Source organism: Cryptotermes secundus, unplaced genomic scaffold, assembly GCF_002891405.2.
Source record: "Cryptotermes secundus unplaced genomic scaffold, Csec_1.0 scaffold1339, whole genome shotgun sequence".
Lineage (NCBI taxonomy): Eukaryota > Metazoa > Arthropoda > Insecta > Blattodea > Kalotermitidae > Cryptotermes > Cryptotermes secundus.
Window position 1 is genome coordinate 123,405 of NW_019731295.1, and position 15,550 is coordinate 138,954.

Below are 15,550 nucleotides of genomic sequence, written 5' to 3' on the forward strand. Positions count from 1 at the left end.
CATACTCTGTGAGATTTCATTAATCATTCACGGTTTAACACTGTATGCTTCTTGACATCAAAATGTTTGGTTCGTACATGTTCTGGTCATTAATTCACCATCATCAGATACATTTATTCAGTGTGTAAGTTGGTACTCTATAACAGTTGTCAGTAAGGTCAACATTTCTCAGTTTAAATTGGATTAAAATTAAAGTCAGAATTAGCCCCTTCTTGTCATTATGGGTGGAGTTCAAATTTCATGTTGTGGTGTTTCTAAATGCTGTTCTTTGTTGCTATTATTTTTTATGATTGATAGTGGATCTGTGAAAACTGCCTTGTTCTGTACTTTTATTTGTGCAAATGTTCATGCTAACTGCTTTTTAGGAATGTTTTGTTAAAATGTATATGTGCATTATAGTTTAGCACCTTATATTTACAATTCATGCACTTGGTATAGTGGCTGTGCTATGGGCTGGATGGCTGATTTGTGGTGGTTCAATTCCCAGTATGGACAAGAGATTTTTCTCTATGCCATAATATCCAGACCAGCTCTGGTGCCAACCCAGCCTCCCATACAAGGGGTACTGAGGGCTCTTTCACCTGGAGTAAAGCACTCCGGGCTGGAAGCTGACTATTCACACACATTTAGTGCTGAAGTTAGGAGAGCTGGAGCTGTGTCTGAATTCCACCATACATATTCATACATGGTGCTTAATTAATTACTTTGTGTCACTGTTGCATATAATTCTGTATTAAGCTTCCTGTTGCATTGTAGTTCAGTTAGTACTGTATTCCTCGTCTTCTGTTATGGAGTACTTTGATATTTTATAACTTATTTTACTTGTATTAATCATTCAAATTGTTACCACTATACACTTGCTGACACTACCATATCTTGTTTGTAGAATACGTTCCAGTAATTATTTGACTACCAGGTACAGTTTATTCTTTTATATGCCATGCAGGTTCATAAACATTTTCAGTAAGGTCAATATTTCTGAATTTAACAGCTGATTATGGCCATCTATGGCCGAAACATGTTATGAAAGTGAAAAGGAGAAGGAGGAAATAAATGTGGATAGAAATAGTATAGTTTGTGATGAATTTAAATTGAATTAAAATAAGTGCCTTCTTGTCATTATGGGCATTTTTTGAAGTTTGAAAATTTGATAGCTCTAAGTGCACATCTTCATTATGAGGAGTTGCTGTGTTAAAACTGGTTTCCTGGAACATGACGCTGTGCAGTCTCATAGATGGGTACCAGCTTCTATAGGAACCTACAGTTCCAATATTCAGGGTAGAAGCAATCTACATGATGTTGCTTTACCATAAGACAACAGTCTTAATATCACTACAATGAAAACTTCAAATCTCCCATAGTTTATAACTGTTTGAAATAATATAAAATTCTATAGTTCAGACAATACATTTATAAAGCAGACAAAGACTGTAACCTTGTTAATCAGTTTTGAATTGTACACGTAAATGTGTCAACTGTTTGCTTCTATGTGGTTTAGCTGATATCTAATTCTTGTCTTTGTACAGAATTATTCACAGTAGAGAGTATAGATTTCTCTGCTGCACGGATCATGACAGCACAGCCATTGAAAGGGTTATATGGCAACTATACACTCTTAATACAGGCACAGGATCTAGGTATTCCATCAAACTCTGTCACCACACCGGTCTCCATCTGTGTTACTGATTTCAATGATAACACACCCCGCTTCATCAGTCCTCAGCACAACACAACCATCAGAATGCCAGAGGTTTGTGGTATGATGTTATGAGATTGTATAAATCCCTTTAAGCTTTGCACATAAAATATTATTGGTGTCTGCTATCCCTGTCATTGCAGTCTAATTGCTGTTTTTCAGTGAGTGAAGCATTTAACCTTTATAGTGGAGAAATACTCGTACGTTAGAATAATGATAGAAACATCAAATGAAGTGCCATCATTGATTAGGTCAGGTCATTAAATAGGAAAAGAATCAATTAAATTGTACTTGCAAGCTACTTCGGTCATAGTAAGTAGCTACAAAATAATTCTTAAATATGATTGTACATTATTTTCTGAATGTTATTGATAAAGACAAATGAATCAGTTTACCCATTATGTAGGTTTTATACTAAAAAAATAAGTGTTTCAACAGCTGATCTCCTTCCTTCTTCCTGCAAAAAGGAGGACTAGTAATGATTAACAGTATCAAACTCGAATGGGCTCATTAGATTTGGCTCCTAATTTTTCCTAAAAACAGAAGCACAATCACCATCCAAAATATTGTGTGTTAGTACAGGGGGGATTTTTACTCAGTTTCACGGCGACCGGTGCACCACCGGGTGCAAGGCACATGCAAATTTTGCCAATGAATCAGCATGCCTGATGGCTGATAGCATTTGGAATGAAGTAGTAACAATACTCAGCTCGGAGTTGTCGAAAATGCCGTCCTCTCTACACATAGGTATTTTTTGCAATTAATTGTTTTGTTAAAACATAGGTACAACATTCCTTCAGGGCATGTGGGAGTGTAAATGGTTGAGGCACTATGCTACAAGCTGGAAGGTTGTGGTATCGAATCCAGATGAGGTGGATTTTTTCAATTTACCTAATCCTTCCAGCTGCACTGTGGCCCTGGGGTCGACTCAGCCTCTAACAGAAATGAGTACCAGGAATATTCTTGGGGGTCAAGGGCAGCTGGCACGTAAGGCTGACAACCTTACCACCATCTATGAGATGACTGTCTAGAAAATGTGGGAACCTCAACATCTCACAACCCTGTGGGCCTCCACGGCCTGTTACAGGGATACCTTTACTTACTTTACAACGTTCCTTCTTGCACTAGACTTTGACACTCCAGTCAGCTAGATGTTTCAGTGATTTTCTAGTTGTATGTTCAAGTCTGGCCCCTATGTCATCTAACTTCTCCTCAGTAAGCACTCAACACTCATGTTTTTGTTTCTTGTCTATTAAGAGTCCCATTGTTCTAAGTTTATTCACCAAATTATGAATTGTTTGTCTGATGGGAACTCTTTCATCACAAAATTAATGTCAAAAATTTCTGACACTTTCTAGCAGATCTGTATTTCACATGGGTGACATACAGAAATACACGTTGCACTAAGTATACTGCACCGTGGTGTACAACATTGCTCACTAACTGAAACTGAGAACATGGCTAATGGAGCCGATAATGGCTGCCCACTGCTGGTAAATCATAACCAAACTTGCTAACATGAATCACACTACTCATTGTGAAACATAAGTCTGTAAAACTATCTACAAGTTAATTATTTCCCTTCATTTGAAACGTTACTGGCTGATTCATCCGCAAAATTCATATGTGCCTCGTGGCAGGCAGCACACTGGCCACTGTGAAGTGCATAGGCATGAGCTCATCAAGTGAGTAAAAATCATCCCTGTGTAATACCAAGCTGATGGATAATGCCTGTGACAAATAATTGATAAACCTTTGTATCTACAACTACATTTCATGTCCAAGAACAAAGTCTAGCATCTTATCAAAGCTGCAGAATGTAGAAATCATTATTATTACTGTAATCATGTTTCAGATTACAACAGTGCAAGCATGACTATTCTGTATATCTAGGGTCTTGGAAAGTGATAATGAAACAATTAATAGCAACCAGAATATGTAAATATCAGCATTTCGGCATCATGTTACAAAAGGGTTCCTTGACATGCTTCTGACATTTAGAGAAATATCTCCTTATGATAGAATGCAAAGGGACCTGAATGTATTTGTGTATATGTGTATTTATTAGTGTGTTTGTTTGCCTGTTTATGTTTGTATGTGTTTCGGATTCCAATCAGATTTCAGTTTAATAGTCTGAAGCATGAATTTCACCAAGTATAAGAATTCAGTTCCTACCTGACAGGAAACACACTGTGTCTCCATTACAAAGACCAACCATTTAATACTCTTTAGGGTCACAACTGGTTTATTCTGAGAATCATAAAAACACATAAATATGTTGTGTGAGTAAAATGCAGTTTGTATAATGTTAAAGCAAGTGAAATATATTAATCAGTGTAATTTAAAGAGTTAACACAGGTATTTCAATATAGATAAAAACACATAGCACATTTCATACTCCAAGTCGCAAGTTACTGTACACTGTAAAACTGCATTTTCTGAGGTATTTCTATGCATAATTGTGCATGAGCTGAAAGAACCAGATTCTGCAGCAAGAATTCGTTTTTGCAACTGGCTGCTGCAAAATGTTCACGATGGATCGTGGGTCCACAGCTTCTGTTCATGACTGATGAGGCATGGTTTTATGTTAGTGGCCATGTCAGTGCACAGAATGTAAGAATATGGAGCAATGAAAATCCTCACACTATACAGCAAGTGCCATTACATAGTGAAAAGGTGGGGGTGTGGTGTGATGTAAGTCTGCGGAAAATCATTGGCCCCTTATTTTTTCCACAAAACCGTGAACTCTGACCTCTGCGTTAATGATATACTGAATCCATTCTTCAAACAGCTGACTGCTGAAGAAAGACAATATGGGTACTTTCAGCAAGACAGCACTACAGCACATACGACTAATGCATCCATGGTCGCAATACAGGAAGTGTTCGAAGGCATAATAATCAGCAGAGGACTGTCTTTCGCTGACCTCAAGGATCTGCTTTTCTACCCATACATTACATAAAGAATGCAAATGTCAAACATCCCATCAAATTCCATGCAGATGAGTTAATGGTTAACAGAAACAGTGGTACTCTTTGACTATTGCATTTTTTCTTTGCATCTTCTAACAGCATTTGTAGCATTTCCAGCACACTCTCTTAGCAGAAGGTGGAAGTCTGTTAATTCTGTAATGAATGCAATTTTCCTTGCTGGATCAGTATGTAATGTGCTTTCTCAATTTTACATTGCTTCAGACTGATTCAAAATTTAATATGAGTTAGTGTTTATTTGTCTACATTGCATTACTGCATATTAAGAGTAAGACTGTCAGGTGCTGTAGACCACAACACAAAGTTCAGAATCAAACTGACCTCTATGAACAGCATATGACACAGATACATGCTCTCAGAATTACTTTTCTTAGAATCTGATGGCAGGTGACATTTTCTAATGGTTATAACTTTTTAAGGAAGTCCTTCAGGGTACATATTAATATGAACTATTTTAAATGGTTTGATCTCCAGATACTGTCCTGTAAAATATGGCATGTAAAGCAAGTGTCACGTAACTTTGAACAAGGCCAAGAGTAAACTTGAATGCGCAGAAGAAAAATTTCAGACAAGGGGGTGGGTTCGAGGGTGTGAGAAGTGACAGGCGGTGAGTTGTACAAACAACTGGCTGCCTGTCACTTTCTTCTGCACGTTCAATGTTACTCTTGGTCTTGTTTGAAGTGACATGACACTTGCTTTAATAATGAGGCATTCTTTATATTTCATCCAGTGAACAGTGTCCTAACATACGCATTGTATTGAATCAGTCACTGTCACAAACATTTAAAGAATTATTGATATACTTATGTTGGTTTCTCTTTGTAGAATGCAACATTAGGGAGCACAGTGATCCAGGTGCAGGCCATAGATGATGACATTGGACCCAATGGAGCTGTCCGCTACAGATTGAAGCAGGACCTGGTGGGCAACTGGCAGACATTTTCCATTGATGAAGTGACAGGTGTTATTCAACTCAAGAAACAACTTGATAGGAAGAAGCAGAAGATTTATGAGGTACAGTAATATATGCAGTGTTGTATTTGAGAAGGCACTACTATTGCTTGGAGCCAGGATAGTTGTCAGTATGTGACTGTGGACTGAAGGACCAGGATTTCATTATTGGAAAGGGAAGGGATTTTTCTCTTTGTCAACACATTCAGAATGGTTCTGAGGCCCACACAACCTCCTATCCAGTGGGTACCAGTAGCTCTTTATCTTGGGACAAAGAAGCCAGGAAGTAAAGCTTACCACTCACTTCCATCTAGTGCTCAGGTTAAGAATGTGTTGGACTCCTTGTCATGACTTCATGGTATAGTGCTTAATTAAGCATTGGGACATCATTACCGTACTACTGTTGCTATGGCCGTCTGATGATACCAGTTTGTGTAAATGTGTGATCTCATCATTCTTATAGCTGAGATTTCAATTCATGAGAAAGAAAACAATGAAAAACACATGATAATTATAGCTCCATAAAGTCAGTTAATGACAATGAACATTCACACTGAGATACAATTTTAAGCAGTGCAGGCATGGGCTATTTCAATATGAAAGTATCTCCCTTTCAAGCATATTTTTCACTGGGTATACCAGGAATATCATGGCTATCTTGACTGTCCATCTTCATGTCTCATGTTCCAAACCACCTAACTTATTTTAGATTTCTGGTTCTCCCAGCATGACTGTGAAGAGTATATTCTAGGATGTGAATTGTATGGGTCTAGAACAAGTTCTACAGTGTTTCACAGGAACATAATGCCTCCATATTTATTCAGTCAAGCCTCTTACAAGATATTGTTACATGTAGGTGGTATGCGGGATGAAAATAACTGGTTCTAGTTTTGATGATTGGATTTATTAGCACTTGGGTTACACTCTCTCTCTTAATTACAATTAATGCAGTGCTATCGCTGATTTGCACAATTTACCATTCACCATTGCACACACTAGGATTCTCCACCTTTACTAGTCATCTCCTGACAACAGATCTCAACACAGAAATTAGCGCTTCAAATTGCTATGAAGTCTTTTTGTTATTTTGTCTTCAATCACTCTGTACTGCTCTGTCCTAATCTGTACTCATTTAATCTTTCATAGTTCACTAATGACATGCTCCATTCTCATCCATGTACTCTCAACTGCTGAACCCTCCTGGACTCTTTTCTGTGACAGGTGCAGCCAGTCATGACTGGCTGCAAAGGACTTTCACTGTCCCCTATAAACCTTCAGTATGGACGCCATAGAAAACACCTATTATTATAGACGTGTTTACAGTTATGTTGCTTAGCACTGGGCATGGCATGGACCACATTGAAAACAAGTCACATGATAGCTGTGTCACCAGTCCATTGTTGCACTGATTGTTGCCTAGCAACAAGCTATGAACATCTGTCCCATTGTCGCATGACCTAATAATGGACTGTTTACCAAGAATCTTTCTTCATGGGAACTTGTTTACAACCTGTCACCTAGCAATGAATGTACATGTAACAGTATCATTTGAAACTGAAAAATACTAGAAAATGTATAACTTATGTTATATAAAACAAATTATTTTCCTATTTTGATGATGGAATAAAAGCCTGAACATGGACTATATATGTGTAAAAGAAGGAAAGCTATAAAGATGTAGAGATGACATTTCAAAAGAGAAGTAGAAAGTAGAGAGCACAGCCAGAAACCATGATATTAGACAAGATCTGAACATAGAAACACTGAACAATAGACTGGTGAAATTAAGTATACATTTCTTGTTGATGGAGCATAAAAAATAAGAAGATGAATAAAGGATAATGAATAAGGATTTTAGGTCCCTTACTTTTTCTTCTCTACATAAATGATCTATCTAAAACCATCAACAATAAATCTAAACCAATTCTATATGCAGATGACACTAGTATAATATTTAAGAACTCTAAATTTGACAACTTTAAAAATGACATAAATATTGTATTTGAAGCCTTAAACAGATGGTTCGAAGCCAATTTACTCTCATTAAATTTTGATAAAACCCATTACATATCATTCACAACTAAAAACAACCACCAAATTGATCTGGACATCAGTTATGCCAACAAATTAATCTGTAAAGTACTTGATACAAAATTCCTTGGAATACATGTAGACAGTACACTGTCTTGGAAAATACATATTGAACAAATTATACCTAAATTAAATGCAGCTTGCTATGCGATGAGATCAATTAAGCCTTTTATGTCACAGGAAACATTGAAGATGGTTTACCATGCCTACTTTCATTCTATTATGAACTATGGATTAATATTTTGGGGGAACTCTTCACATAGTGTAATAATTTTTAAAATACAAAAGAATATAATTAGAATCATTACAGGATGTAGAAGTAGAGATTCATGTAGAGAATTATTTAAGAAATTAAAAATTCTACCTCTTCAATCGCAATACATATTATCGCTTCTCTTATTTGTTGTTTACAACAAAGATAAATTCAAATTAAATTCTGATGTCTATAACATGAATACTAGACAAAAATATAACTTCCACCTACCCTCATCAACTTTATCAGTATATCAAAAAGGAGTCTACTTTACTGGCATAAAAGTGTTCAACAATCTGCCACAAAGTATTAAAAACTTGGGCAATGATACTAAAAAGTTTAAATCAGAGTTAAAGAATTATCTACATGCTCATTCCTTCTACTCTTTAGATGAATACTTCAATGTAAATAGAGAATGATGTAAAATTAAGTTATATTAATTTTTAAGCTAAAATTGCCTGTACTTATGTATGTAACCTTTTGACTTGTTCTGTATCCAAAGGTACTAACCTGCTTATGATTTATAGAATGTAAATAAATTCAATTCAATTCAATTCAATTAGGAGACTAATGCCTAGTTTGAGTGTTCAGGTGAAGAAAGATATACAATATACAGTACAGAGAGCATGCCAAACAGAAGCATTTATGTAAGGTTGCCAGGCATCCTGTGCTGTAAGAAATCTGCAGTATTTAAGATAGAAAAATTGTGTCTGGTTTAAACTAGATTTGAGATGAAATTGGTGGGGGGGACATCAATCTTTAAAAAGGATTTGCTTCAAAATAAGCAGGATAAGATAAATAGACTCTAATTTTCTTTTGTGATGTAAGCTGTTTGTGTTTAGGTAAATTTTATAATTTTGCAGATGGTAACTTTTTCAAGCATTTCAATGCTCTGAATTTGAAAGACGTTAATTTTTCATAATTTTAGCAGGCTATAATTGCTCTGAATTGCATTTGTAGTTGGTGGAGTAAGTACAAAGATTCCCTGATAGAAATAAATGAAGGAAATGCTTTGGCTGAGGTAGGGCATTTTGAAATATCCAAACTCATTGGCTAAGCTGATCTGGAAAAGTTGTAACAAGTGGCTTTAGGGCTGCAAGATTTTATCCCATGAATAAGAATGTTTTTGAAATTTTTAATTTAGATGTAGCTGAAGAAGCAGCAGCAGCAGCAGCAGAATAAAGCAGCCCTATTCTCACAAAGAGAAATACAGCACACACATTCACAACTTGCACTTTCAGATATGAAGTCACTGCCAGTTCTTTCCATATGTCAACTTCAGATTCTACTTCAAAATCCTAAGATGAAACAAAATGATTTTGTATTACCTATGCCAGTTTTCAAAAAGACAAAATCAGATTGAGGCTGGCCAAAATATTCAGTTGACTGATAATATGCTCACCACATAAGTAAATACTAGAAATATTACTGAAGAAGCAGACATTTCAGAATGGCTAACAGAAAACAAAGGGGTTCTGAAGTAAAAGAGGAGGTACTAAATAAGCAAACAAGAAAATGGTAATCAGAATCAAGATGTCAGTGGTTGGTACTGTAAAGGAAAATTCTCTGATATGCAAAGACAGAAATGAGTGCATTGTATCATGTACAAGAGCTTGTGCCACGCGGAACATACGGAGACAGAGGGGCAGCTGAATTCATATGTGATATCTCTCTGTAGAGAGGTATGGTTCTGGGAACAGATAAGAACAGTGAGGTGTTCTGTTGTGTAGTCTCATAGATGTCTACTGACATTTCAAAGGATTATACTGCCTCCATCTTCAGGGTTAAAGAGTAGGCCAAACAAACAGCAAACAACAGAGCAGAGCTCATTTAGACCAGTTTTAGAGGAAAGGATGTACTGTCACTTGATATATTCCCATTACTGTTTTAAAGTCATTTGAATAATGGTCCCCCACCCCCAATTGCATTTACCATCATCAGCCTTGGCATGTTGAACAGGTAGTTCTGTGGCATGGCTTGGCACTCAAAGAGCTAAATTCTTTATTTTCAATTTTCTAGATGCATGGGGCAGTCATGAAGATGCTATAATATATCATTAATCCATTAAATGGTTGTCACAAAATTATTACCTGATTCCTATCTTGAATTATTTTTGATTTGTAATGTTAGATAGTTCAAATATTACTCATCACTTTCATCAGATTTTTTTTTTCAAGTCATTATATCTCCAAAAATATTTTTGTTATGCCTTCGATCTTATCAGATACTAAGTAAAGAATCATAGACAATATTCTGACATAAAACAGTTTTAAAAAAATACTGTAACATACTGGAAACTTAGAAAATGAAATGATACCCAACACCCAACAGTCTCCTCTCCTGCTCTACGTTACACACTGTATGTCAAATTCATGATGATCTACAGATTGAATACATACTAATTATACTTTTTCAGATAAGAGTGGAAGCATATGATCTTGGCGTGCCAACTCCTTTATCATCTGATTTGGATTTAACAGTATATGTCAGAAATGTGAATGACTATCAGCCACAGTTCTTGAAGGATGAGATCAATATTAATTTTACTGGTAAGACTGTCATAAACACATAGTCTTGAATTTCAGAAGTATAATAAAATACCACAATAATACACTTCATAGGACACTATAAAGTTTTATTTTGTAAAAGATTAACAGAAATTCATAAGAAGGAACTCAATTAAAATTTATAGAGAAGCTTGCAAGTTGTGCAGTTGCATATGAGTTCCATATTTGCAAGGAATGATATATTCCTAGAAGGGCACATCTGCATTTTGGGGGAGGGAGGTTCTCTATGAAGGACATCCTTAGTAAGTTGTCCCATCACTAGGTAAGTGTGTAAAGCATTTCTGCTTTGCAGAGGATAGCATAGCTCTGTTTCTTTCTACTGTGCAGAATGTAGGATATCCTATTTATTTAGGTCACTTGAAGTAGCTGTTCTGTGTAGCATCATAAAAAACAATTTTGATAAAGATATTCACTCTAAATGGGGACATGTGACAGCATCTGTACTTCGTTACATTTCTTGTTAATAAGCTATCAAGGCCAATATCACTTTTTTAAATAGCACCTTTTATTTTATTTGACAGATTCATTAATTGAAAAGTACCATTTTGATTAAGGGAGCTTAATAACATGAAACAGAAATTAAACATTTGAAAATTGTTTAAGGTGTTATGAACTTATCTTCCTAAGCAATAAGTCACCCTGTTTGGCGGTTATCATTCTGATTATGAGAACATGCAAACATGTGAATTTTGAATCACAGTAGACAGTAATGAAAATGAAGAAGAAATGTTCCTTTGGAACTTCGGAAGAAATTCAGTCAGGGCACATAGATGTATGCAGCAAGATATCCCGAAAAGACTCAACCGTCACAACAGATGACTTGTCATCTTATTTAAAACTTCTTTAAAACAGGAAATATTAATTCACGGAAGTGCAATCAATGTAAAACTCATATGGACAAAGCAGCTAAGTTTCTGTTTTAGGTGGAGTTGTAAATAATCTTCATTTTACTATTTCAAAAATTGAAATTTATTCTGGAATTCCTGAAACAAAGTGTTCACTGCATTCTTGAATATCATACATTTCACCCTTACCATGTATAGTTACACCAGGAAATGCATTGTAATGATTTTCAAAATCTTATCCAGTTTTGTCAATGAGCACAGTAACAATTGCAGACCAATTAGATCTTTTCCCAAAGTGCTCTTTTTGCTGATAATGCTACATTCACAAGTCACAGGCAAATGAATACCAGAAATGTGCACTGCACCAACGTGATAGATATCCCCCACATATACATCGAGGGTAGCATGACTAATAATTGTGGATTCTAGATTTGATGACTGGATTTATTTGACATTACTATCACAGTTACACTTGATTATAACAGTTCACATGTTCAGCTCCTTCTGGATAAAGAATCTCTTTCTGTGTAGCTCTGCTTAGTTCTCAAAAACACACTGATTCACTGTTGACTCACTTCTCCTCCCCCTCCTTCTCCTTGTTAGTCTTCTGCATTCTGTCATATTCTGCTTCTGGTCTATTCACAAATGCCCCTAGAAACGGCCGTTTCTGTAGCCAGGCAGAAACTACCTTCATAGCAGGCTAGCCTGTGCTAGCGATGGCAATGGTATTGTGAAGCTGGGTGCACCTGCTGGATGTTGGGCGATGCCCTCGTAGTGGGCTAGCCAGTGCTAGGATGTCAGGCAATGCTCTTGTTGCACCCTGATGAGTGCGAGCTGGCAGGATGTCATGTGAGGCTCTTGCTGTAGTGGTGAGACTGGCTGGTTGGTGGCCTGCTAAGTGCTGGCAGAGTCAGCCGAGTTGGCCGTGGTGCTGGGCTAGTAGAGTAGCTGCTGCAGTGTTCTCCTGATGTTACATGTTAGTGTGTTGGACCTATGCATCTTTATACTTTTGCTGCTAGATGGCATGCTAACCAGTGAGTAGATTCTAAAGGTTTCTGATGATGGTGGATGACACACAGAATTACTGGGTTTTTGGACTTTTTCCATCTTCAGGTGAGAAAGGAAGACACCTGTTCAGTTGGGCCCCTTAGAAAGAGCTAATCTCAATCACTGGACCACCTAGAATTCCAGACTATGGAAAAAGTCGAAAAACTCAGTTTTTCTGTGTAACCAGTGAGTGTTGGAGCTTCTGCGGTGAGCACTGATTGGATAGCGCTCGTGTGGGTGTACAGACAGCCAGGCTGCAAGCTGTATTTTATAAATATTGCCTGCTGTTGCTACACTTTGTGAGTTGTCTGTCTTGCCCTGTAGGAGTTTCCCACAATATTATTGACAGGTTTGCTGCCATGAGTCCACAAGTAAATGAGCAGTGAGTTATCCAGTAATTGCAACTCTGAACTAACTTTAATGGTAAATACTTTGAGCATCTCTTTTACGTAATTTTGTTAGTTTATAATTCCAGGATTATATTTCAGATAATTGACTTGTGGTGCATATTGTTGCATTCTATGTAATCAAAATGGCACTCTGTGATCTTGAATTTGTAAAATAAAATAAACAAATTGTATATGATGTCATGTGTCTTTTAAACTAAACAACATTTATCTGAAACAATATTTATTTGATGGTAAATAAATGTGTTATTTCAAGCAATCAAGGTATACAGGCCAGTGTTATGCCACATTTAATTTGTGTTACATCACCCAAATACACTCTCACAAAGTTATCAGGATTAGTGCCAGATTTGAAACAGGAAGTTTGTGAAAGTAGTGAGAGTACAGCTGACTCTTGCTCTCTGTAATGTAACTCCTTTATAATCATTGACTGCTGTATTATAAAAAGAGCTCAGAAGAGAATGGAAAAGGAACACCATTAACAAATACCGGTACTTGTGCTAGACTGGTTTGGGGCTGTATTATTCCTTCAGGGATCTTCCCTCTGGCCTCTGTGGCAGTTATTACTTTTGAGCCCAAAGCAATTCAGTCTCATTTCCACCCACATAATACAGTTTCTTAAGATCAACTGTTCATGGGCTTGCTCCTCATATTTCTTTTCTTTTTTGCTGTAATGGGTCCTTCCACAAGAATTCTGTACACATTTACTGTTTCCTCAAGTTCTATATCTCCAGCCCATCATAATATCTTTGCTTTGATTATCCTAGCTGGCTGTATGTGTTTCTTGGTATCGTAAAGCACAATAGACCACTGTAGGTCACGGTGCAAGGGCAAAGAAGGCCTACCCCTCATACATTCATACATTCTTGGTATCATAGATAACCTTCTTACTCTGCTAATCTAATTTACTCATGTGGAGAATTCAAGACAGTAGAATGCCTGTATATACAAGGAGAAAAACGATTGGTCTCTACTCTTTCACTCTTCCTAATATCATTACAAAAGTGTCTAATTTCAGAACATTCTGAGCCTGGACTGGAGCGCCGGAAACTGATAGACACAGTAAACAGAGATGAAGTTGATGATCTGGATGACCCACCAACACCTGTATGTTATTTCATTGTTGGGGGTAATGAGAATGAATACTTTGGCCTTGAACCACTTCGACATGAGATTATGGTAAGGCTTTATAACAACAAGTGGCAAAGTTGGTTCTGAGGTTTGTGTAGTGACTGACTATGAATAGTAGTCTTGTGAGTTGTACAATGTGTAGTTCAGAGAAAGCCCAGTGTTCTTGAGGAGCATATCTCTGTCTTCAGGATTGAAGTGTAAGCCAAGCAAAAAATCAGCAAGAACTGAGCTTGCTACCTGCTTCTGCTGGTTCCTTGCTTGCCTTACTGTTTGACCCTTAAAATGGAAGCCATATATAAATATTTCTCCAAAACTTCGGGCTTTTGCTGAACATCATGTTACGATTCAGAATGGAAAGCTGAGCTGTCATACAGAACGTATATTTTCTAAATATATTTTTCATACCTCTTTGGCTTCTATTATTATTCATTTATGATATAAATCTGTCATTATGCTGTAGTCTGTTGTAGCAGTCACACTACATATATATATATCACACTAATTAGTCAAAAACAATTTTCCTCTTGATTTAATTAAATATTTATCACATTGACAGACAGAATTTAATTGTAGATCTGAGTGAGATCTTCATTTAACAGTATGTGCCACTTTCTGGATATGGGCTGCATTTAAGAAAACTGGTGAAGAGTGCTACCTTCTGGAATGTGTTATGTAGTCTGGTACTGGACTACATGGCATCACATCACAGAAAATAGTACTCTTCAGTGTCACTGCTATCAGAACATCAAATACAACAAAATTGATGTTATTTGAGCTTCAAAATAATAAGGACAAATATCAGTCAAAATTATATATTTTTCTCACAACTTTTAGTTTACCTCTAATGCCAAATTTAACTAAAATCTTTTCGGTAGGTTTGGAAGTGAACCATGCAAATGAGTGGACACAACATCCATTTTAATATTATCCTTTTATTTTATTTATGGTCTTCCATGTCATGTCCTCCAGAATTCTGTAAACATGTCTTGTCTTTCCGTTTCAGATACATGACCAGCCCATCGTAACATCCTACATTTCACTAACTTAATATAAAGTGACCTGTATAAATTACAAAGATTTGTTGTGGTATGATATATTGAGCTGTCTACTTCTGACATCCATTTGAAGGTCAAATATTTTTTTAAGTGTTTTCTTTTCAAACACTTGTAATATGTGTTCTTCCTGCAAAGCAAGAAACCACATCTGCAACAAAAGAACATGACTGGCAAAGTTATTATGTATGGTATTTAGTTGCACTATTTTATAACTTACTAAATAAAACTGTGTGTTCTTTCAGGCTCTTAAAGAGTTGGACCGTGAAATTCATAACAATCATACATTGTTAATTAAAGCCAGTGAAGACTGTATTCACTCACCGGGAAATCAGAGCACCTTTGATCCAAGCGATGATACACTTCTTAAGGTGATAGTCACAGTGAATGACGTAAATGACAATGCTCCACATTTTGTGAAGCGTGTGTTTACTGGTGGAGTCACAACTGAAGCAGACTTTGGCATGGAGTTCATGCATGTGAAGGTATGAGTTTTACAACAGTGTTCAAAATACTTCTC

General features: G+C 36.5%; 1 protein-coding gene across 3 annotated transcripts in view; it reads left to right on the forward strand.

The window, feature by feature from the left end:
* LOC111866981 (cadherin-23) overlaps positions 1-15,550 on the forward strand; it is a 146,657-nt gene that overhangs the window by 119,331 nt on the left and 11,776 nt on the right. For all 3 annotated transcript variants that reach the window (XM_023856384.2, XM_023856386.2, XM_033752494.1), the window contains 5 exons: positions 1,527-1,750; positions 5,512-5,700; positions 10,398-10,530; positions 13,866-14,026; positions 15,276-15,515. In XM_023856384.2, the coding sequence (XP_023712152.1) occupies positions 1,527-1,750; positions 5,512-5,700; positions 10,398-10,530; positions 13,866-14,026; positions 15,276-15,515 (947 nt within the window). The remainder of the gene's footprint in view (positions 1-1,526; positions 1,751-5,511; positions 5,701-10,397; positions 10,531-13,865; positions 14,027-15,275; positions 15,516-15,550) is intronic.